The sequence below is a fragment of the Dryobates pubescens genome, chromosome 13 (assembly GCF_014839835.1).
Source record: "Dryobates pubescens isolate bDryPub1 chromosome 13, bDryPub1.pri, whole genome shotgun sequence".
NCBI lineage: Eukaryota > Metazoa > Chordata > Aves > Piciformes > Picidae > Dryobates > Dryobates pubescens.
Window position 1 is genome coordinate 16,273,790 of NC_071624.1, and position 25,704 is coordinate 16,299,493.

General features: G+C 42.3%; 1 protein-coding gene across 1 annotated transcript in view; it reads right to left on the minus strand.

Annotated features, from left to right (window-relative positions):
* The window catches only part of FNDC3B (fibronectin type III domain containing 3B), a 229,775-nt gene that overhangs the window by 21,958 nt on the left and 182,113 nt on the right, over positions 1-25,704 (minus strand). Inside the window, exons 15-23 of the mRNA XM_054166761.1 lie at positions 24,297-24,435; positions 23,823-23,894; positions 22,913-23,031; positions 22,020-22,125; positions 21,320-21,492; positions 19,099-19,212; positions 18,423-18,572; positions 13,799-14,079; positions 6,499-6,711 (exon numbers count right to left, since the gene is read on the minus strand). Of these exons, the coding sequence (XP_054022736.1) occupies positions 6,499-6,711; positions 13,799-14,079; positions 18,423-18,572; positions 19,099-19,212; positions 21,320-21,492; positions 22,020-22,125; positions 22,913-23,031; positions 23,823-23,894; positions 24,297-24,435 (1,367 nt within the window). The remainder of the gene's footprint in view (positions 1-6,498; positions 6,712-13,798; positions 14,080-18,422; positions 18,573-19,098; positions 19,213-21,319; positions 21,493-22,019; positions 22,126-22,912; positions 23,032-23,822; positions 23,895-24,296; positions 24,436-25,704) is intronic.

The window sequence follows — 25,704 nt, forward strand, 5'->3', positions numbered from 1 at the left end:
TTTCCTGACAATCTGTATGAACCTTAAAATGAAAGTCATTCAGCATGCTGTGTTCACAAGGACTTACTGATGTGCCAGCCTCATCAATCTCTTTTGGCAAAGACCACTAAGGAAGCCAAGTACAGCCTCTAAATTTACCAACCAAAATGAAGATGGAACCTAGAGGTGTGCTCCTGGAAAACTGGCCAACATGATCCTGTTGCTCTAAGCTGAACCCCTTTAGATATCAAAGAGTCATTACTCTAATTAAGGCATTATGTTTCTTATGAGGCTGTTACAGATGTGCACAAAATTGCTTTCATTATGGTAATCATCTTTGATCTTGGTGCTGCTCTTATTTATGATGTGCTGCATGGAATATTCAGTTACACCCATGAACACTGAAGTACCTGCAGAGGTACACAGACCACAATGCAAGAGAACAATTGTTCTGCTGGGTTTCTGTGTAGTTAACTACTAATTTTCCCAACAAACCAGGGATTCTTTGAAAACACTTCCAGAATAGCATCTAATTCTGTGTCTCACTAGATTTCCAACAGCTGAATCATCTCATCTCAAACATTTCACATAGTTTTCTCACAGCTCACTTTGTCTCAGAAGATGAGGCACACACACAGTTAACTCAGATCTCCTGTTGGTTTACTCCTGCTTTCTGGGAACAAAGCTGAAGAATTAACAAGTTAAGCTCTATACACTTGGAGCAGTTCTTCCATTTGCACAGCACTCACTGCAAAGCCCCAAGCACCTGATCAAAATGCTCCTAATATAAACATCATTACTGGTAATAGCAATATTCATCTACACAACACAACAGCATGAAGCAAGAGACTATGTGAATGATTTCTCTGAGTGTTACCTTTTCTGTTTAGCCAGGTTTGCAGAGTAAACTGGAGCATGCCATATGTCCTGGCACTGATTGTTAATTTCCTCTTCATCATTGTTTTACTCAATATGAAAATGATTTTTCCTGCAGGTTTCTGCAAGGCTATGTTAATCTATCTAATTTTACATTTAAATAGAATTTCACAAGCTGGTAAGCCTGATATATAACAGTAATTGCTGCTAAAATGGGTGTAAATTGTCCTGATCAAATCATGAGTGTAAACAATTTTTGAATTAGACTGCTTGAATCTTGCAGTAACCAGATCATTGTTAGGCTAGACAGCAGGAAAGGGCAGCACCTTTAGCATTTATCTCTCTCTGTTCCCACTCCATTTTCCTTCAAGCCAATGCAGAGCAAACACTGTAGAGGTTGAGGCTCAAACTTATGACCACTTCACCAAAAGCACTGGTTTGGAAGGCACCCTTAAGGTCATCTTGTCCAACCTCCCTACACTAGGCAGGGTCACCTCCAACTAGGTCAGGCTGCTCTGGGCCCCATCAAGTTTGACCTTGAATGTCTTCAGGGATAGAATCTCAACCACATCTCTGGGCAACCTGTTAATACACAAGGACTCTGGGCAACCTGCCTAACACACAGAAACTGTACTTGACACTAATCATTATGGTGATTAGACCAAACCATCAGAGATAATACTCCACTTATACAGCCAGGAAGCTGCCCTGGACACTGTGTCAGGCAATCTCCATTTTGTTTGTGTGCTCTCTTGCTTTTTGTTATACTTATTCAAGGAATATCTAGGTCATGGAAACTATTCTGGAAGGAAGGGAAAAGTTCCTTCTGCTGCTCACAAGTTTGCCATGCTCAAGGAGAAATGGTTTCCAGCATCATCAGGTAAAGATGATAGAAAGGTGAGAGAATCTCTGGAGAAGCTAGGAGCTTCATAAAACTGACTCTGCAGAAAAAAAATGAGTCCATCTGCATCTCCACACTGGCTTTACTGTTACTGTTCAAAGAATCTTCTAATTTTCCTTGAAAACCACTTCTGACAAGTGCCTTTTGGCTCCTCTCACCTTGGAAAGTACTGGCATAGGTTTTTATAACACATTTTTCTCTCTTTCTTCCAGACTTTCTATAAACAGTGCAAGAACTTACCACACAACTGACAGCACTACTAGGAGCAACACTGACATCTGGGTTAGCAGGCACTGAAATGGATGGGACTATACATTTTCCTTGGGTACTGGGAAAGACTTTCATGTCTCCCCTGTTCATACTCAGGCTTGAAAGGCTCTGTTCTCAATCTACCTAACAAGGACAAGGAAAGACACCCTGAGCCACTGAAAGGCAATGGAGAGTCTACGAAGCTTACAGCTCAGAGGTCCTCTGCTGCCTGGACCATGATAGCAGTCACTCCTGGTGTGGGGAATATGAGGGGTGATGCCTCCTGAAATAAATTTTCAAGTTCAGGTAAAATTCTCCAAGTAGAAGAAATCAATTCAAAGGATTATGCCATTTGCTTACAAATGTCATTCCTTCCTTGGAGTCACTAGAATTCTCCAGGGCTACATCAACATATGGTTGTGGCCCTTGAGATACCCAGGCTTGACAAGGCTCTGAGCAACCTAACCTAGTGGAGGATGTCCCTGCTCACTGCAGGGACATTGGACTAGATGACCTTTGGAGTTCCCCTCCAACCCAAACCACACTATGAGTCATACCCTAGCCAGAGTAACAGTGTGTGCACAACGACTGTGCCTAATTAATAGTTGCAGTCATTAAGCAAGTGCTATTTTGTGATTGATTTTTCATTTGTGTTGAAGAATATCATCCCCTTAAATGGCAAGCACGTCTCACTTAGGAAAGGCTTTTAAAACCAGTTTAATAACTAATCTCTTGCCTGCTATGAAAGGGAAATACTACTGCTGCTTACCCAGTGACATGTGGTCGTAATTCATTTATTCAGTAAACAACCATAACAAAAGCAATTACAGTTTAGAATGCCAGTAAACACCAGCTCTTACAATTCACTTAGGAAAGCAAGCTTGTCAAGAATTGTCAATGATCTCTCATTGAAATTTAAGAAGAGTGTGTTTAGGCTGGTTCTCAGCAAACCTTACCAATGATTTCCCCTTAAAATATAATTGTATGTATTTTTTATTTGGGTTCTGTAAACACACACACACACAAATCACAGATTTCATCTCAACTCCAACCTACATCCATCTAAAAGCAGCACAGGCAGCAGATAAATGACCCACTAATAATATACTTGCTAATTCTCTCTTTCAGACTGGGCATTGTAAGCATTTAGACACTAAGAGGTATAATTAGTTGTAAGAACAACTAAAGACTAATTACCAGTGTTGGGGGGGGAATAAATAATCAAAAGCATGACTATAATTAGGTTCATTTGTTTCACTTGGAGAGGAAAAATCCACAGTGTTCTGGAAAACAGTGCCATTTGATTGCCATGATTTTCCTGCCATTAATAGAGTTCGGAAATTAAGTAATAACTAACAGTTTATTTTATGAAAGACATTTTATAGTCCTCTTTACATTAAACTACTCTCAACTAACGTTCCCATGTTCTGTGCTTTCTAGAAACAGATTATTCTTCATTTCCACTCAATGCTACACGTAATTGAAAGGACAAGAGATGCTAATTTGATCTCCCTAAATGTCACACACTGCAAAGCAAATGAGAGACAAAGCAGGTCCATTTCTGCTGGGCACACCTTTTCAAGCCCTCACATTAATCAGTGTCAGATTTCCAAGTATTTGGTTTCAGAGGTCTTGCAATCAATGAAACATTTAGTCTCCAGCAACTGGCCTGTTATACCTCATTACAGCATGGGGATGTTAAAAACAATTCGTAATGAGCAGGACACATTCAAGAGCACTGCCTGACTCTCACTGCATAAAACTGTAGATGAATCTTTACAGGAAGGTCATCAACAGGACCAGGGCCACAATTGGACTTACTGGAGATTTTTAAAATCTCTTTTTTTTTGTATTTCTGTTGGTGAAAGCCTTTCAATGGCTTTTTAAAGCTAACTCCTGTTTTAAACCTCACTAGTAAGCAACGTTACAATAAGGCTCAGATTCATCAGAGGAGGGAAAATTGTAACACTGAGTTGAAAGATTTAAACACAAAGCTGTTAAAAGTAATTTCAGCTGTCTCAGGGAATACACCAACAAAACCTTCTGAAAGATTGAGGCTATGACAGAGGTTAATTTTGAATGATCCACGTTTCCACCACAGCCTCTTTCCCCTGAGTGTCTTCGACACCATGAAATCTTTCTACAACCCTTTCAAAACCATAAAAATAACCTCAAAACCATTTGGTGTAATTCTTTTCGCCAGAGGCAGGCTTCCCAGAGAGGTGGCTGATGTCCCAAACCTGTCAGTGTTTAAAGGGCATTTGGACAAAGCCTCTAACATGCTTTAGCTTTTGATCAGCCCTTAATTGGTCAGGCATTTGGACTCCATGATTGTCACAGGTTCCTTCCAACTAATATTCCATTGGAAGTCCACAGCTTACCTGCATTATACACACTGTGGAACTAAAGAAGCCAGAGATGCTCAAAGAACTGTATTGCACTATCTTTCACAAGCATATCTGAGTAAGCCCTCAGGCATGAGCAGGTTTGTTTTACTGGAATGATCTAAGAGAGGACTCCTACCTCTGTAACTATCTGCTGTTTGTACCCATTCATGTGTGGGCTGTCATTCTCTGCTCATTAGGAGTGACAGCTCTCCGAAATGTACAAAACTTCCCTGCTGTATCCTTTCAGGAACATCTCTGGCTGTGATCGATGTGCACAATGGGGAGCAAAAAGGGACTGTCAGGTAGGGAACAAATAAATAGATCTTATTGCCAAGCCCTGCCAGCTCCAACTGTTCTCAAACACAGCCCGGCACAGACAGCACTGTACTCATCTTGTGCTGTGCCCACGCCAGTGTGCACCTCACCAGCTGCAGGGCTCAGGGCTACAGCTCATTTCAGGTATTATCTGAATTAATTGCTGCAAACCCAATCACCAAGGAAGCCATTTCATGCAAGGACTCTCTGCAAGTAGGAGGAGACAACGCGATGTAGATGAGTAGTTTGTCTGTGTCTTTGAGAGCTCATGTGGACTATAAGCCAAATTAAATGCGAAGAAGATCTAGCAGAGTATCAAGTTCAAATTCCTCCTAATTAACAGCTCTTCAGAGACCATTTGTAGCAGGAAAAGTCTGTGCAAAAACAAAAGGATGATGCGAAAGCCTTGTGCAAAACCAAAGGATGATGCTAAAGCCTTGTGTGAAAGGAAAGGGGAGAAAGCTCTCCTCCTTTGCTGCCAGGTAACATAACCTATTTTATTCTTACAAGGAAATGTGTTATTTTCTCCAACATAAAGACAGGTTTAAAACAATTTACAGTTCTTCACCACCCTACCTGCTGAGCTACACGAAAGCAAACCAAAGAAGCCTGCTGGATGTTTCTTTAGAGCTGGCTTGATCACACGCTGCTGCAGGTGATGGGCTCCTGCCAAGCATCACTGCACTCTGAAGAAACTGTTTTTATCAGTCAGACTTTCAAATGGGCATTTATATTCATTGGACACCTCTCAGTTCTGATACAGGGGAGCATATACCCTCTCTGCATCAATACAGTTGAGATACTGGCAGGTATTTAGGCATTATTCATGGTGCTTTTATTACTCACAATTAGAGCTTCTGGGCCAGACCTTCAGCTGGCATAAACTCAGCACAGCTCTATTTAAATGGAAGGAATCATGGTAATTTACACCAAATTATGATCTGTACTGAAGGTCTCTAAGGATTATCTACTTGATTTTACCTAATTAAACTAGCTGAGCATGTTTCTCAGTAAATTATGAGCCATCTATGATATTTATTCATTGAAGAGCTCAGACTGTTAGGCAATACTCACAGAACTGCCTTTCTTTCCTTCCCTTTTTCACTGAGGATCTGATCACAACTTGGGAGTTGCATTATCAAATCTTCCCATCTGAAGCTTGCACAGGAAAATGCAGTTTGCTGAGCACTGACTGTCCAATGTTAATTTTTGTCTTTCTGGCACACTGAAAGCTCTCATGGCTCTGCAGAAAGCTTTAGGGAAGTGAAACACGGTGGGATGAGCTCTTCTGCATCCTGATCTCATCACCATTCTGCAGCTACCAAGCTGAAGCCAAGCTCATATTTTCTAATGCTTCAAAATATTACAGCTGTAAAACCCTGGCCATCATGTGGCCCCAAAGACTTCATTCTGCTCAGTTTTGTCTCTCCTAGACCTCTGATTTTGTAAACCATTTTATTAATGCACAGAGCATGTTGGCTGTAATATATTTGTTCAATGTATTCCAAAGGATAAAGCACTATAACCATAAAAATTGGTATTAACTTTTACTGGCAGAGAGGCCAGGGTTTTGCTACAATTTCAGCAATTTCACTTGTTCCACCACAATTTAAGACAGCTTTGTTACATAACTTGCTCAGACTACAGCCTTTTAAAACAGTATTTTGTGCCTGTTTGTAGGTATGAAGCAATCAGGAAAACAATATTTTTCTTACTGGGGATTCAGAGCTGCATTGTGACAAACCAGAATCCCTTTTCATTAACACAAGGAAAAAGTTTTGTTTGATTTACCTTTTGTTTCTGTCTTCTATCTGCAAGATATAGACCATGTCATCGGTAGCATGAAGCTTGGAACTGCTGTCTCCCCATTTCAGCTTCAGGCTCTGAGGACCTGCTGCAGCACACTCTAACCGAGGAGGTAATGGTGGCAGTGGCCTGGTTTTTGCTTTAATAAAGTGGCTAAATGGTCCAGCTCCAATTTCATTGACAGCCTGGATCCTGATCCTAAAAGGAACAACAAAAAGCCAGTAGATGTTAAGTGAAGTGCTTTCATGAGGTTCGTGGTACAAGAAAGTCTCAAGAAACAAAGCAGCCTTCAGGACCTGATTGCTCCATCACCACCACAGTGCCAGCTCCCAGTGCTGTGCTCTGGCAAAACGAAAGGCTCTGTAAACATACAATGTAATCAGGATGGTAATACTTGGTAAAAACTGCAGTGCAGGTATCAAGAAATGCAGTAAGGCAGAGGGGGGAAGATTTGGGTAAGCAGCCTCAGAAGCAGATGGCAGTCTCCTTAGCCAGATGAACCAAGGACAGCAGCACAGGTGCAAGTGCAACCTGGAAAACGTGTAGTGTTTAACTATGAATAAATAAAAGGCAGAAGTGTGCTGTGGTTGTCTGACAAAGGTCAGGGACTAATTTAGGTGAAATCATGAAGTGAAAGCACTGGTGTCACTGCCATGAAACCCATCTCCATGCTGGTAAATAACTCTGAAGAGTAAAGAACAGGACTGTTCCAGTGTGTGCAGCATCTCAAGAAGAACACCATTTAAGTGCTTGAAACAACTGGGAAGAGCTAAGAGGGTTAAATTAACAAACCTTCCACACCTCTCACACAGCCTGTGGAAATGTTAACCATCAGTGAACTACCTATGAGCTCAAATAAAGCTGGATTCAAGTCACTTTCACAAGATGCACAAAAGTTCATGAACGATTTAAATGGCATTAAGGACATTTAGAAGACAAAAGCAGACCACCTACCTATTCACCTAAGTTTTAACTTGGAAACATTAAGACTGAGCCAGCCTTCTCAATTCTATTTCTTTCTTAAGATAATGACTCCTGGCTTCTGCCCTGCCAGTTTCTCTTATATGCCTGTGCTTTAGTTTAATAATTTGCAGAGTGACAATCTGCTTGCAGAAAGGAGTGAAGAGTAGTAGTCTTTTACTATGGCAACATCAACAACATCATCACAACAACAAAGTGAAACACACATTCCTAAAGAGCTTTGAGGACTGAATAAGTAGGAATCTTGGTAGAGATGAGCCTGAAAGGTTTCAGAAGTTTGTTAAAGAGAAGATATGAGAAAACAGGATGGGCATGCTAAGTGGGGTTTTGGATAGTTCAGCCTACTTCAGAGAGCTGGACAGATGCCATTTACTTTGGAACTCCTGTGCACAACAGCCTAGCATTTTCTCTTCACAAGAAGTGTTGCTGCTTCTCAAAACAATGAGCCCCCATGAAGGCAGAAGTACCTGGGGGAGGTGGTAGAGGGAGAAAGGCAGACCCTGATACACCCCTATGACTGCCTGCTTCAGAGAAAGCCAAAGCCAAGTACATAAAGTGATCTAATTTAATATATACAACGCATGAAAAAATATTTTGCTTGGAACAGCAGGTTATCAGTGCTACCACTAGAAAAAGAGTAGAGTTAAAGGGATAGGGAAACCAAATATTCCCCATTAAAATAACCCAACACCCTCAAACCACATCTTCTGCTAATTTCAAGGACAAAATGATTCATAAGCACACTGCAAAAACCCAAAGCTCTATCCACTGATTAGGCAGCCAAAGTAATTGCATGCTGTAAGAATACACTGTGTTTACAAAGTCATGTGTAAGGCTAAACCTTTGCTTACTGACCTGCCTACTAACAAGAGTAAACTAAGTATTGCTTGATGTGGAGCTGCTTTTCCTTTTAGCTTTCCTTCTGGTTTCAGGATATGCACCCTAATCACTTTATAACACCACAGAAGAGTAATTTCACCCTCTCCCTCCCAAAGACTGGATGGCATGAAGCAAGATGAGGAGATGGAGGAAGCTCAGGGGAGACCTTATTGCTCTCTACAACTACCTGAAAAGAGATTGTAGACAGGTGGGGGTTGGTCTCTTTTCCCAGGTGACCAGCACCAAGAGGACACAGTCTCAAGCTGCACCAGGGGAAGTTTAGGCTCAAGATGAAGAGAAAGTTGTTCACAGAAAGAGTAATTTGCCACTGGAATGTGCTGCCCAAGGAGGTGGTGGAATCACCATCCCTGGAGGTGTTCAAAAAAGGATTGGATGTGGCATTTGAAGCCATGGTTTAATGATTGGAAAGAGCAACTTTCCTCCAGCTCTGGTGCTTTGTCAAGTTGCTGCCACAGCCTGTGACACTCTGAGCTCCTTCAGCTAAGTGCCACAGCCATAGCAAGAGAACTCACACAATTAAGTGGAAACCAATTGCTCTTTACAGAACTGATACTGGGAAAAACAAACTCTTAATTTTTGTAGTAAAGTGGTAGACATGTAGCAGTATTTGCAATAAACTCACTCCCTGAATTCCTTTCAAGTTTTTCACTAATGGATTCTAAGTTGAAATGCCCCAATCACCTAGCAAGGTGGTTTTACAGGCTGACAATCGCTATTTGAAAGCAAGCTTTTTGATAATGTGAAGATTCTATTTAGGGACAGTGCCTAATTCTGCAGATCTTACACCAGCAGTGCTTGTATTCCTTCTCACATTATCTCTCACTGCATCTTTTAAACATTTGGGGAAAAAAAACAAAAAGAGAAAATCACATCAGGCAAATTTAGAAACCATTACAAGATCTTTAACAGACCATTCTGTCTTACCACACTCTTGACCCAGGAAAAGAAAACACACTCGAAACAGGATGCTATTTTCAGATTGGTCACAAAATGCTTTGCACAGTACTCCAGCAAACTGAAAAATCACATTTGAATTAATCTTAGGAGTTCTGACATGAGAAGAGTTTGATCCACTAGTTCCCATAAGTGGAATGCCACCAGTTGCAATACAAGTGCCTGTGGAAACCTGGGGGAGTTAAAATGCCACGGACTTCAAAAGAAGAGGAGAAGCAGAATGCTCCAGCAACCATCAGCCTCAACATAATGGACAACAATCACACATAGCCCCCAGGGCAAGCCAGCCCCAGAGATCTCCACTCAGACTGCACTCCCCAAGGGCTGGAACAAGGTTTTACACTCTGAAGCATAAATTTATAAGCCACTTAAGCACTGCTAACTTGAGCATCCGTGTGCATTCTTCCCTCTCCATCTCGGAAGATCGTTTCCTTGATATAGTTTAGAAACTCAAAGTACCTGGAATTGTAATTCCTAAAGCAAATTAAAACTGTCCCTATTAAAATTTAATAAGGCTAAAATGTTTTTCTGTAAACTAACTAAGTGCAGAAGGAAATAGGCATTCTGGAAAATCAGAAGCTGTTCTGCAGTGAAGTATCTCGCCAGCACAGCACAATTAGCTACAGAAAGCACTGAGCAGAGCTCGGGAACAGAGTGTAACAGAAAATTGGTATTTCTATTACAGTTGAACCCTCACTTCTTGTGGAATATTTATTAACTCACTTCTAGTTACATCAGTTCACAGAAAAGCAGTCCAGGTATCATTACTGTATAATCAGAGCTTCCAGAGCTCCGTGGTTATGTCAATAAAGCAGAGAGACTGCAGAGCTCTCAGACATATTTCCGCAGCTGCTCACCTAACGCCGGTTACAGGGTGCCTCTGCAAGGCACCTGCTTTTTGCCACAGGAGTGCTGGTCTGTCTGACACTGGAGAAGTCCTCTTCAAATCAACCCTACACTGGCCATCAGCTGCTCAGCAGAGGCATGTCCCCATTCCTCCTGCCTTGAATGCATTTTAAGATGCAGATCCTTCTTGTGACATGCTGGCTGGATCTGCTACGGAGGCCAGAAACTACCAAACTCATCAGCTTCAAGTCCACCTCCAGATAGAGCCCAGAGCTCACTGTCTACTTGAGCTGCTCATGTGTGGCTGTTCCCAGACAGCAGAGCAGAAGCAGCAGAGCAATGCCAGACCTAAGCTAACAATCCCAACAGGGTGGACACACATAGACAAGGCTGTTAGAATCACGCTGCTATGTAAAACATTCCTTTCCAGTTTTGGACTTGGTGGATCCTCAATAACCCAGATTTGCTTTCAATTTTGGGTTCCCACAAACAAAAAACATTGACAGTGAAATTCCAGTGCAGTGAAAACATGTAAGCCCTTTTTGCTGGTTTACTTGAATATCTGCTGAAGCTTTGGCAAGAGAGTTCAGAGTCTCCAACCCAGTAGTGTTTGGCTTGTTTAGTCTAGGAAAAACAAGGCCTGGATGAAAACATATTCCCTGCTTTTAAACACAGCAGGGAATAAACACTTGAGAGAGAGAAGAGCTAGCTGAGTTAAACAAAGCTGACATGAAAAGAAAAACCACTGGTGAACAAGTTCAGAGAATGAGGTCTGTGATGTTCTGAAAGGGTCTTCTGATAGAAACAGGGAGGTCAAACATCTGCCACTTCTTAGCGTACAGCTTGATAAATGTGTTTCTTAGATACATTCATCAGGGCACAGATGTTCCCTGAAGAATGACAAGTGTCAAGAGAAGCTTGAAGAAGAAATATCAAGGAAAGGGTTAACAACAGGCAACACTTTGACATGTCTTTCTATTAGCAGAAAAATACTTTAAACTATAGATGAGGTGCTTCTGCAACTCAGCTGCAGTCACCTGTCTTCTCTGACAGGCATGAGAGGCAAGATGTGGGGGGTTCCTTCTCTTGTTTTATTAAAGAAAAGAGCTTGCATATATTATTGCATCTGATTAGTCATCCACTGGTTTGTGCTCTTCACAATACTTTTTGGGTTTTTTTGGTAGGAACTTAGTCTTGCAACAGTATCTAGAGCAGTTGCAGTCAAGGCTTGTGTTTTAGCCTTTCAATTTGGATCAGAGGCAGGCAGATTCCTTGACTAAAAATGCGATTTAGTATGGTGCTTTTTACAACATAACAAAAGAAGGATGCCAAAACCCCCTAAAAATCCAGTATGAGCTCACTCTAACTCCTTCTGCCATGAATAAAAAATTTTAAGAGCTTCATGGACAAAAATGTAGGATGATTATAATGAGGAGCCTCAGTTCAAGAAGGACAGGGAACTGCTTGAAAGATTCCAGCGCAGAGCCACAAGAATGATTAAGGGAGTGGAACATCTCCCTTACGAGGAGAGACTGAGGGAGCTGGGCCTCTTTAGTTTGGAGAGCAGGAGACTGAGGGGTGACCTCATTCATGTTTATAAATATGTAAAGGGTGAGTGCCAAGAGGATGGAGCCAGGCTCCTCTCAGTGATGCTCAATGACGGAACAAGGAGCAATGGGTGGAAGCTGAGGCATAGGAAACATGAGGAAATTTTTTTCCCCAAAGGAAGCTATAGACAATCAAGAACCAGCTTAAAAAAGAGAAGAAAAAGAAAAGAAGAAAGACTTCAGTGAAGAATTTAGATAGTCCAGGCTGGCTGTCTTAACTGTATTGCTCTCTGAAGTTCTCACTTCAGCTATTTTGTCTCTTGGCTGGACAAGAGCGGAGAAAGCAGGGAGTATGAGACTGCCTGAAGATGATGCAGTTCCACATCTGGTTATTCAGTCAACAGACAAACACTTCAACTTCTTGTTACTTTGATTAGGTTTTTGATTATACTTCAGTCAGATTGGTTCCTTGGCCTGGCTTAGAGCAAGATCACATAAGCAGCAGTGCTTGTGCAAGGCAGAAAGTGAGAAAAGTGGGAGAACATGGGGATGGAAGGAGATCATGACAACAGCAACCTGAATTGGCTCAAAGCTTTGTGCAGCTTACTCACATGCAGTATGTTCACAAATACCTTAAACTAGCTTTCTCTCTACTCAGTTACAAGGTAAAATGTACTTTTAGTTCTCAACAAGACCAACTTTCCCAGTCTGGAATGGTATGACAGCACTTTGCTGCTACAAAAGAGGGGACAATACAAGGAGGGAAGGAGAGGCTTCCTCTGACAGCAGTGCTAGCTTAAATTGACCACAAAATCAGAATCTTAAATAAACACAGCAGAACTCATTGCTGCCTTCGCCAAAAAGGATGACAGCATTACAAGCTAACTAAAGAACTGGGGACAGCAACCACACAGTCCTATTTCCTGCACTGATGTAAGTGGCATGGGACAGAAGGGTTCTGAATCACCAAATTCCTATTTCACCTTCTTTTTTTCCCCAGATTGCCAGAGGAGTATCTGTATTTAATACATCTACATCTTTATGGTTTTGAAATCAAGATATTCTAGGCAAGGATCTGGAGCCATTGTACAAAGGCACTGCAAGCAATAGATGTTCCTTGCTTTAAGTAACTTCTAGTACAGATATTTGTTCACCTGCTGCAAGTTGTTCTTCTTCTTGGGTAAATGATAAAATCTACAAAATCAGCTTTCCATTTAGACTCTACAAGACCTGTTGGATTGTGACCTTGAGCACAAAGAGAAACAGAAAAATACTAGAGAAGGTTCTGTGCCATGTCTAATTTTATGGCTGTGTGGTCAGGTTTCAGTTTTTATTAGAACAGTACTTAAAATAGAATTTCTTTTGTCACATCTTCTGCTGCACTGCTGTTCATTGCCTGCATGGAGCCTTTTTCTTTTCTAATTAGCTATTAGGGAAAAAAACAACCAACAAAACCAACATATAAGCCTGAACACTAAAATAATAACAAAATTGTGGCAATGTCACTTAGAAATGGATACTGAGGCAATATAAGGGAATTGCTTTTACATTCAGATTATCTTTTAATTCATCTCTGTAAGCTAGAAACAAAAAAACAGCTGCAGGTATACAAATAAAAGTTCATTGTGTGCAAATTGCTATCTCCTCACAGGGATCAATGCAGTTAATAGCATCAACCCCTGGAACAGCACTGCTAAGCATCTGAAAAGACATGGTGTTGCCTTCTAATTTTAGTTATTTCACATTTTTACTGTTTATTTACCTACTGTAACCTTACCTCAGCAGAGCAACTTCAAAAGGAGAAGTCAGAGATAAGGCAAGGAGAGGAGAAAGAGGAAACAAGTGGGGAGAGGAGAAAGCAATATTTGAACGTGAACTACTGTACTTCATTCCATAAAGGAATTAGTGCAGATCTGTGCACTCCCTAGGTTGGTTCCATGGGTTGGTGGTGGTTTGTTTTCACTTCCTTGACATGCCATAAACATTCCCTATGTAAAACTGAAGCTGTGTGACCTCACCCTGAGTGCTCTTTACCATATCCAAGAGCCTGTACTCACCGGTATGAGGTCTCTGGAAGCAAATCCTTGATGACGTAACTAGTAACGTTTCCTACTGGAATGCTGACGTCCCCCAGGTCGATGTTGTACGATGTGATCTCAGCACCGTTATTGCATGGCTCTTCCCAGCTCAGGACAAGGCACACAGAGGCTGAGAGCTGGCAGGCATCCACGTGCTCATCCTCCAGCACTGAGAGGGTGGAGACCGCATCAGGCACCGCGGCGGGGATCCTGCAGGTCACCAGGTCGCTGTAGGGTCCGGCTCCTGCCTGGTTAATCGCCTGTGTGTTGGGAAAAAAATGCTTTGGATGTTCTTTCCTATGCCTGTTGAGTTCACAATAATCAACTGTGCAGCCTGGGAAGAGTTGCATGAATTCTTCAGAGGATATGCACCGCTGGCTTATTCTCCAAAGCATGACTCATACACTCCACCTATACTAGAGCAATTTATATCTTCCTTTGTTACTCAGGAGCATCTTTCAGAGAAATTGTGGTATATTTCTCTTGTCCCTAATAGCTATTTAATTAAAATTAACCTTTTCAGCAGCAGCAAACTTTGTTTAGCAAAGGAAAATGTCACAGGCATGCTGTCAGTGACAGGTGAGATCATGTTGTCCAGCAAATTGGCTACCTGAAATTGCCGAACCTCCCTCTATAAAATCCTCACTATACTGCATGCAGAGTGCAACATCAGATGCTTTGTGCAAGCAGAGTATCCCAGATGTAAGGGACATTGGGCTTGCTGGGAACAACAGGCTCCTAACTCAAAGAACAGATAGATGCTGTCATGCTGAAGAGTTTCTGATATAATAATACAGGAACTCAGCATGGTGTTAAGTCTATGACTCAGATTTCCTCAGAAGTCACAAATCACCAGCAAACCACTGCACCAAAGCCCATAGCTCTGTATTTTCCACAAGAGAGGAGAGCAATCAACTATCAAGCTTCCCATCTTGACTCACAGATCCAGGATCCCTGTGGGAAACGAGTTTCAAAATCTGGCCCATGTCTACTCATCAATTGCAGAGGCTGTTGTCATTGCAAGCTCAACATGGCAGAGCTGTACAACCTGATGTTTTATCATTTGATGCTCAGCCAGTAACAACCACAGTTTATGTGGCACTGGAATGGCCCAGGAAATGACTGGCTTTACCTACTCAGGATTATTGTAAGCTCCTGTGCACAAAATCACAGATCCATGCAGGCTGGAAGGGCCCCTAGGACACATCTAGTCAAACCTGCTACTCCAAGTAGAGTCAAAGCTGAATACAGAACAGGTTGCTCAGGCTTTTGTCCAGTTAAGTCTTGAAAAATCCCAAGGATGGAGATTGCACAGCTCCTCTGGACCACTGTCACATTCCTCAATTGCCCATACAGTGGTAACTTTTCTTCTTTACATCTGGACTGAACAACTGTTTCAAACTCTGCCTGGAGCAAAACTGGACACAGTATTCCAGGTTCTCATAAATGGCATGAAATGGGCAGTACCACCTTCCCTTGATGCTTGGGACCCTCCTGATACAGCCCAGTATGCTGCTTCTGCTAGCTCACAAGGTACACAAAGAGCTTGTGATAGCATATTATGATTCAGGCTGAGCTAGAGGCTGTCCAGGAGGCACAGACCTTCAAAAGCACCTTTGATCTTGCCCAGCATCATCCACCATCCACATTTCCTTGGCATTTGGAGTCCAGAGTCTCCCACTAGATTACAACTCCTTAGAAAACCTGGGCTTACAAGCATTGCCAGCAGAACTATGATGTCAAGAAAAGGACACGTCAAACAATTGTTTGATTTCCTATCTATGCTACACTGCAGCGAATAACTTATTTCTGCTATGCATAACACAAACACAAAGCCATGTTCTGTTTTGCCAGGAGGCATTTGGTTCAATTAAAGAAAGAGATAATAAAGTTAGATTTGTCAGCCTTTAAAAAGCCTTTCCAAACAAATCCTGCTCCAGGGACCTCTTCTATTTAGTGAAGCGCTCCTAGAGCTGTTAAAAGTGAGCTTTGTTTCGTGGCCTGCCAACGACGTTATTTGTGTTGCCTCTAAACCAGTGTTTGGCAATCTGTGTCTTGCTCCAAGCAATTTATTTTCAGTGGTGCCTTTAACTGCTTTATTGGACAATCTCATCATTGTAACTGATGGGAATTTCATTCTTTGCTTCCTAGATAATTCCCCCCACAAATGACACGATATTTCCTTTTGCAGAAGCCACAATTGTTTTCAGGAATATTCATTACAAGGGGGGGAAAAAAAAAAGAAGAAACAAAGAGTTGAGCAACAGTAAAGACAAATTATCTGCCCTGCAGTTATACATGCCTGATTCCACAGTTCTCTCTTTTTATTGAGTTACTGTAGGCTGAGATAGCAATCTGTGTCTTTATTAGAAGGCAGTGTAAATGCAGTTTGGGGAATCTTTATTTTTAAGAAGTAAAGCTGCTAACAGACAAAACCCCGGAATAATAATTCTCTCCTGTTTATTGGAAGGAAAATAGGACTTAAAATTTCTGAAACTACTTAACTTGCCCTCTTTGTCTGCTATACATACATTTCCCCCCCCCCCCCCTTGGTTTTTACTTTGGTTCATTTTGGGTTGGGTTTTGTTTGCTTGGGGTTTTGGATATTTTTTTCCCCCCTGCTAATTATTTAAATGTTCCAGTGTACTTTATAAAATATTCTTCTCCATGTAAGGCACACAATAAATCTAGAGGATTAAGCCCTCCAGAAAGTAATGCATGGATCACTGGTGAACTTCAGGGCCACAATGATGATCAGAGGGATGGAGCACCTCTCCTATGAGAACAGACTGAAAGAGTTGGGGCTGTTCAGTCTGGAGAAAAGAAGGTTCTGAGGTGACCTAATTGTGGCCTTCCGGGATCTGAAGGGGGCCTACAAGAAGGCTGGGGAGGGACTTCTTAGGATATCAGGTAGTGATAGGACTAGGGGGAATGGAATGAAGCTGGAGGTGGGGAGATTCAGGCTGGATGTGAGTTCTTCACCGTGAGAGTGGTGAAGCCCTGGAATGGGTTGTCCAGGGAGGTGGTTGAGGCCCCACCCCTGGAGTTGTTTAAGACTAGGCTGGATGAGGCTCTGGCCAGCCTGATCTAGTGTGAGGTGTCCCTGCCCATGGCAGAGGGGTTGTAACTAGATGATCCTTGTGGTCCCTTCCAACCCTGACTGATTCTATGAAAACGTCTTAGTGCTGCTGTGCATTTCACTTCTGCCCATGAAGTAAATCATGTAGTCTGTGTTGAAAAGTGACTAGATTTGTGTGGCATTTTGGTGGCAGGCAATTTGAAATGAACATCCACTCCAAATCAAAGATGCTGTACAGCTGGCTGTCTCCATTTTTAACACAAGAATCTGCTGGAGCTCCCTGCTGCTCCCCGCAGGAGTGGTCTCAAGTCTCCTCCCTGCCCAGCAGACGCTGAATGCTTTCCCTCTTGCACATACAAGCAGCACTTCCTGGCTCACACTTCCAAACCACTTACACATGCTCTTTCAAATTCAGTTTCTCCAACAACACTCATGCAAGGTACATGGCCAGCTATGACCAAGTCAGAACATACAGTGGAGTGTATTTGGAGGTGGAGGGCCCTGGCTGCTGGCCAGCTGCTCCAAAGCTACTTCATATCAAAATAAAAAAATAATAAATAAAAATGTCCTGCTAAAAAAAACCCCAACAAACCCACCCCAAAACAACCTAAGAAGGGAACAGTCAACAGAAGCATCTTGCTCTTGATCAAAGAAACGACCCTGGGTGGTCCACACATTGCCAGCTGGGTGGGTATGTGAATTTCTAGTTGGATTACTGGTGGTATTCTGCCTTCACACAGAAATAAATCTTGTGGAAGGGTATCTTGGACAAAAATGTTTTTATTTCTCTCCCACTTATTTGACTTTCCCTTTCTTTTTCAGTAGACATGCAGGAGAAATAAATGCTGCAATTTTATTTTTGTATCCATGTGAAATGTATTTTAGCTGTCTCTTTTTAGTCAAAATGACATAAAAGGATAAGATCAAAGAAAAAGGATTCATACAGAGACTCTATAGGAGATCCAGTCTTAAATAACTTGGAGACAAACCAGTCAAGATGAGGACTCACTTTTGGGCAGCTACCATCTCCTGTATACCTAAGAATCCACCCAGCTGGTTTGCTTTACTTGATAAATAAAGCAGATGTTGGAGTTTGTTATTTAAGGTAGGAGAACCTTCAACATCTAGTTGGGAGGTTGATGTTATTGAAATATTTCATTAGCAAGAAAAACCCAAACCCCACAATTTTCTTTTGAAGTGGTCTGAAACACTGTTGTTTTGTTTTAAGAGCAGGGGGCAAGGTGGCTGCTAAAAGCATTATTCACTGAGAATAAACCACATGGTACAAGACAGCAGTTTTTGAGAGCTAAAAGTTATACCAACTCCTTTGTTTATCACTTTGAGCCCTGCAGAACCTAAACGGCTCAGTTATATAGCAACAGTCTGCATTATTCAAAACAAAAGTACATTCCTTCTGCCTAACAGGGCACATAACTTCACAGTGGCTAATGATAAAAATACAAACACAGTGGAAGGAAACTCTGTTTACAGCTAAAGACTGCAAAGCACACAAAACCTCCATACCTGTAGCCTACAGCAGTAATGTGCTGCTGCTGCCAGTTCACTGATTTCATAACAGGTATCTGCGCCACTATATGCAAGCTGGAGAGATTCCTCATCTTCTCCCCACTCTAATCTGTATTCGGAGATGTCAGCACCAGAACATTCAGGACTCTGCAACACAAATATTTATGTGGTTCACTTCAGAAATAAGCACTTAAGATCTCTGTGTTTTCACTGGGTAAGGAATAAAGTAGATGGGGGGAAAAAAAAACACCAAACCAAACCAAAACCAAACTCAAACCTTTATTTTTAAATTAACAGGCCATTACTGCTGCAAATGAAAATGCACTGCATTGGTGTTCCCTAATAGGTTACTGAAACAGGCCAATTCTGCACAAAAATTACCTGATAGAAATTCAGAGAAATGAGAAAGTGTACGCAGCTACTTTGCTTTTCATCAAGGCACTCAGGAATAAATCATCTCTCCGCTGGTTTGGCAGAAGCACAACCAGGGAGAACACAAAACCCATCAATCTAGTGTAGTGTAGTTCAGTGAGCAACACAGCTGTGGAAGAGCTGGCCTTCAAGCCTAAAGCAGTTACTCCTGATACTGAGAAAAGAACAACCTCAACAATCAAATTGCTAGAGCAGGTCCAGGTGAGGTCATGAAGATGAACAATCAGGGCACCTGACTTACCTCCCAGCTCACCAGTACATGTGCGTCAGACAGAAAGGAGAGGGAAGGTGCTCTGCACTGGCCAGGTGGTCCTGCTGCCGTGGTGACTTCTGTAACGTCTGAAAATGGCCCATACTAGAGGGGAACAAGTTGTCTGTGCATTAATATATAAGTACACATCCATCTCACACTGCTTAAAGCTTTCCATGAACAGCACACTGTCTTTTTCAATGCAATAGACTTTCTCAAAGATACACTGGACTTCCAACACTCAACATCAAACACCAGACATCAACATAAAGTTGAAGTGTGAGATAAGCTCAGGTAGCAGCAGACAGCACTTACATCCTTCCTGTGCAGCAGTGAGTGCCTGTGAAAGCACAACCCACCTCCAACTGACCCAAGAGTGAGAATGTGCACCCAGCAATGGAGTAACCAAGGAGCAGGTTGTGTCCTTCTACCTTACCTCAAAGCATTGTGTTCACATCCTATGCTGTAGCCTGGCATAACTGAATTCTTGTAGATACAAAGAGAACAGCAGCAGCAAAGCCCAGACTGGAGTCCAAATCCATGCCACACTTCAATTATAAAAGGACAGGAGGTGATGGAGCCCAGCCTGGGTCCAACATGCAAGGGCAGGCTACCCACACGCTGTGTACAGCTTAGCTCCGCAGGCAGCTACGCCAACTGCTCAGACAACTTCTGAGCCTTTGGGAGGACAGTAATTTAAATGCATATTAGCAAAAGAAAAGGCAATTTTCAAGAGTCTGAAAAACTGGCTTCAGCCAGCAGAGCGAGGACAGGAGGGCTAACAGTGGAAACAGCCTTTCTGAGGGCTCGGAGTGGGATAATGAAGTTCACTCAGTACATCCCCAAGCTAACTAGAAATTATTCTCCAGAACAAAGGAACTTTGCTGGAAGCAATTAGAGGAAAACCACTGATACTTACTTACTGGAATGCAATACTAGCAAGGAGGGAAAAGAAAAAAAAAAAGCCACTACAGAAGCTGAACACCACTGAAATGATGAACTCCATAGTTCCTGACACAGCCATGTGTTGTTGAGAAAGGCTAACGCTGATCACTGTGTTTGAATGACAAAGAAGGCACACTTCAAAAGACAATCAGCTTATTTATTGACTTCTGCTCTTTTCTTTAGCAAATGGGAGGAAGAAAGGTGTTTGCACCTGGTAAAGAACATCTTCCCCTTGTTTGCATCAGGTGAAAAAAACCCTAACCAAACCCAAACCAGCCCCCCTCATTTAACGAAGGCTGGGACTAGAAATGCTTTGCAGCTTTAAACACTGGTTTGGAAAAAAAAAGAAAGAACAAAAATAAAACCAGAAAAGGGCAAGGTATCATATATCCATAGCTACTAGGTTGGCAATGGCTTTCATTTCAGCAAGTAAATCCAATCTCTTGTGTATTTAATTCGTTTTTCACACAAAAAAACTCCCAAACACACACCAACAAGTGACTAATTTAAAGACAAAACAGTTTCAAGTTTTGCATGTTTTTCTAAGCTAAGTTTAAACAGAACTTCTTCCTATAAGTGAATAGCTTTAAGCCTTTGTGTTGTCATCAAGATTTCCTGGGAACTGACACACTGACATACATTTACTGCTGCTGGGAATGCCTTTAGAAAAAACCCTTGCAAAGGCTCTCTCATAAAGGCAAACAGAACCAACCCAAACCCCACTGAATCAATGAGATCTCACAACAGATCTCTGTGGACATCAGATACAATTTCTGATGTATTTGGGAAGGCAAATCTTCCAAGGAAATCATGTAACACAAAAAAAAGAAAGCATGTTCCACTTAAAGCAACAAGAACAACAAAATCAGTTCAGAATACAAGCTTTCCTCAAAATATATCAATACTTGAGGGAAATCTCAGTAATCATTTTCACCCAGTTGAGATTTAAGACATGAACAAGAAATGCAGTGGAAGGGGAATAAAGCAAATTCCACCTTCTGACTTTGAGCAGGGATTTTGCACACTTTGGTGCAGCTGACTTTGGCCAGTCAAGTCATTAGTAGCTGAAACCTCCTTTGAAAATGGTACCAGATTCAAAACTGAAGCTCTTCCTCAGAAGTTCCTCTAAGCATTTCCCACTTGATCTCTTTTTGCTCATTTCCCCTCCACCTTTCTGATCACAGCACTAACACAATCACTTCCCAAAATCGCCCATCTGAGGCACAGTGAGTAAAAGCCAAAGCCTGCTCTGGCATGCCACACGTACCCCGCCATCGTTCAGAGCTCTCACTCTGAACCGATACGTTGCTCCAGGAAGAAGGTTGCTGACAGTGCACTCCAGGTCAGGCCCATGATACACTTCAGAGACAACTTCTTCAGGTTCTGTCATTTCCACACTGTACTCTGAGACAGGACAGCCACTTTCTGATGGGGGAACATCTACAGAGGAATCACAGAATTCATTAGCAATGTAAAGATGAATGCCAGGAAGATGAATCTTTTACTTCACATACTATGAAAATACACACTTGTATACACCCCCCCCCCTCCCCCCCAACAATGGTACTTCTGACTTGCACACACTTGACTGGATCTAGAGAAGGGTAGATTTAAATCAGACAAGGCCTTTACTATGAGGGTGGTGGAACACTGCAACAGGTTGCCCAGGGAAGTGGTGGACACCCCATCCCTGAAGACATTCAAGGTCAGGCTTGATGAGGCTCTGAGCAACCTGATCTAGTTGAGAATGTCCCTGCTTACTGCAGGGTGTGGGACTAGAGGACCTCTAGAGGCCCTTTCCAAGCCAGTGCATTCTATGCTTCTATGACTGGATCTTGCTTCGTGCTTCCTAGAGAAGAGAATGCACTTTCTACAAGGTCTAGTGACAGAAAGAAAAGCTGAGGCAAGTTTGGCAACTAGTCATCAAGTCTAAAGCTATTCAGCAGTGAGATGCTCCCATGGCTTACCCCACTGTAGCTGGACTTCTTTGTGCTTTGGCTTCCCCAGAACTCGTGGTGGCCGGCAGGGCCCTGGTGCAACACTTAGCGTACGGACAGGTAAACTTTCAGAACACTGGAAGAGAACAGGAGCTGGAGTTAGCTCTCCAGTGTGATTAATGCCTGCAAAGTGAGAGTGGCACAAGAAACTGTTTTCTACAACCACCACTTAAAAGACATTTATATAAACAATAAAGGGCAGGAGATGCTCTGAAGAATGTTGTGTACAAATGCAACTAATAGAGTTCTTTCATTAGCATACTCAAAACTGTAGCACAGGAAACTTGGATGGCCAGTGTGGTGGGGTTCTTCAATTTCATTTTTCTTGTTAGTGAAATAACACCAAAGCCTAAAGTACTCAATCATAAGAAAAGCAGGAGGAATAAAAGGGTAGGTACTGCAATGAAGTCAAAGAAGAAAACGACAGGAACCAGTGGCTGAAAAATGGAAGCCAAACGTTTAAAGAATTCAGTCACCTGAAAGGCAATTAACTGTTACAACAAAATACCCCTAGTCCATCTCCAGTCTCCAGCTTTGGTCAGTACAGGCTGAGTGTCACCTCTCTCAAGGAGGTAGCTAGATCAGAGAATCACAATGGTCTTTTCCAATGCAAATATAAACACCAAAATAGAACCTCACTAAACTGCAATTTGCCTGCAAAAAACCCAAACCCATCAGGAACACTCAGGAGTCTTCCACAATTCAGCAACTTGCAACATAAGACTAAGTGCCATCAGTGTAGCTTTACTGTGCTGCAGGACAAAACACTCACCTTTGAAAAGCAGGAGTCTTTTAGCAAAACTAGCAGAGAGATTCCTGAAAAACATAAACCCGCCAATCCTTGTTGCTCAACAATACATTACCTGACTGTGTCCACCAGTGCTGATACAGCAAGCCCGGAGTTTATACAAAGTGCCTGGTTTCAAGTGAGTACAGGTATATTCTGTAGCTGATCCACTATATGCCACTTCCCACTGATTTGCTAAAAAAAATGAGAGAGATCCAGGTTTAGAGAAGTATAATGCAAGAAGTTTAACTAGTGCCTAAGGAGGAAAGAAAATCCTGAATGTGGTGTTCCACAAATCATGTCAGGGAAGTCTTTAGTGTTATTATTACTACCAATATTATTCCCACTTCAAGAAATACCTATTAAAATTATATATATATTCTTACAAATGATTCTAAAATATATTAAAGGCAGTATATTAAGCAGTAGGGTCAGCCCTAAACCCTAAAATTTCACCAGTCTCAGAGAAAAATAGCATACTTCAAAAAAACCCACAACAAACAAACCAAAAAAACCCAAGAGACAAACTCCACCAAATCCAAACCAAACTCTCCCAGGAACTCTGCAAGCAACTAATTTTCAATCATATCTGCAGCATTAGGGCCTTAATGATAGCAACAATAGCCCATGGGGTCAGTACTTTCTAGTAGCCAAAATAGACTGAAAAGGGACTTTTGAGGGTGTCAGGTAAGGATAGGACTAGGGGGAATGGAAAAAAAAAAAATAGAAGTGGGTAGATTCAGATTGGATGTTAGGAAGAAGTTCTTCCCCAGGAGGGTGGTGAGACACTGGAACAGGTTGCCCAGGGAGGTGGCAGAAGCCTCATCCCTGGAGGTTTTTAAGGCCAGGCTGGATGTGGCTCTGGGCAACCTGCTCTAGTGTGAGGGGTCCCTGCCCATAGCAGGGGGGTTGGAACGAGATGATCCTTGAGGTCCCTCCCAACCCTAACAATTCTATGATTCTATGAAAATGTGTTTCAAGTTTACCTTCTGGACTTCCTTGAGAAATCTCTAACAGATACTTCAGGATTTCTGAACCACCATTATCCTGTGGTGGTTCTGAAAAAAAAACCAAGGCAAGTTGTCAGCAAATCAAGATTAGGAGTAAAATGTAACAAACAGATTACAGAACCTCCTCTGATTGTGCTCCTCCTCCTCCACAAACTGCCCCCAAGCTCACTACACCAAGGAAATCTGTAGCAGAAGTGGGTAGCAGATGTTAGTTTTCAGCATGAGTCACAGTAAGGCTGATGGATAAGGATGCTACAAACATGTATGGGAAAAAATACTGAAAGAGATGCAGCACTGGAGGCTTGCAGCTGGACTGATGCTACCAAGGGACACAAAATGGAAGGTGAAATGCTCGAACATACACTTGAGTGCAAGTTAGTCAATAAAATAAGCAGCATTTTGGATTCAACCCCCCGAAAATCTCCACTGCAACAAACTGGACTGGCTTACCCCACTTCACACTGAAGCCATGAGATGTTATTGGCCCCTTAATAACAGGTCTGGTTGGAGGTCCTGGCCTGTCTGGGCTTGTTGTACAGACCAGCACTTCACTGGGAGAACTCTTTCCTTCCACATTAGAAGCAAACAGCTGAAACAAAACCACAACAAGTTTACCATCGTTTACTGTAACTGCTTTTCTGACAGTTCTGCATGAGACTCCTTGCAGTGATTGCACAAACATCATTAAACTGGGAAGTGTGTCAGAACCCAACAAAGTGTGTGAGTCTCTAATAACAGATACTAGATTGTCATGTTGTTTCTTTAGAAGCCACAGCGATTTCCCCCCCCCCCTTCAGCAGCAAGAGATTATGACGTGTGTTAAGATAAGAGCACTGCTGGCTTTCCCTTTATAAAAAAAAAAAGTCATGTGGCAAATTGCAGTTAGTTGCTTATAAAGGATGAAAATGATGACAGTAACTATGCTATGTTTGTCTCAGAGATATTTTATACTGCTCTTTCAAATACTAACTCGGAGTAGCAGTAATCACGCAATTAAAAGCTCGAGCGGCAACAACACACAAACAAGCAGCACATAATCTACAGCCCCCCAAAACCAGCAGGAGGCACACAAAAGGAAACTTTCTCAGCCAAAGCCTTCATCTCCACTCAAGAACCCCTTCTGCTGACTTCAGGGAGAAGTTTGCAGTGCTGAGAGAAGACATGAGGGCCTGGTCAGGGGATGAATCAGATCAGGATCATACGAGAAACCCCAAGTGGCTCTATGCTTGGTGGCTGCAGTCGCACCAGCTCATGCTAGTCTCTAGGACAGAGATCTGCTGCCAAGGAAGCGAGTAATAAAACATGTATTATAAAATGCTAATTGTAAATATAAGCTAGCAGAAACTTTTCCACTTGGGAAGCTCTGCTGTTCTCGGGAGCAGTCATTTCTATCTTCTCTCCTAACGCACACAGCCGAGGAAAACAATTTGCAGTTTTCAATGTTTAATTTGAAAGCAGGGCTGCAGAGAAGCACTAAGCAGTCTTTCCCCCCAGGCAGCCACAGCAGCTTTGACAACACTAAGCTACAAGGCACCACCTCTGAGTGACACCATTACAACTTTCCCCTTCAACCTGATCTAGAGTGAGGGGTCCCTGCCCGTGGCAGGCGGGTTGGAACTAGATGATCCTTGAGGCCCCTTCCAACCCTCACACTTCTATGATTCTCTGGGTAGCTCTTCATACAAGCTCACAAGCTCTGCTGTCCCGCAAAGGAACATCTGCCAAGTTGTTTTCTGTGAGTCTTTGAGGGAAGATTTTATCTACAGAGGCCAAACGCTTTGAATCGACGCAAACTAAGGACAACCTTCTCCCCGCTGTGCTGTTTACAAATGACACAAAAACGCTTCCCGAGGCGGTT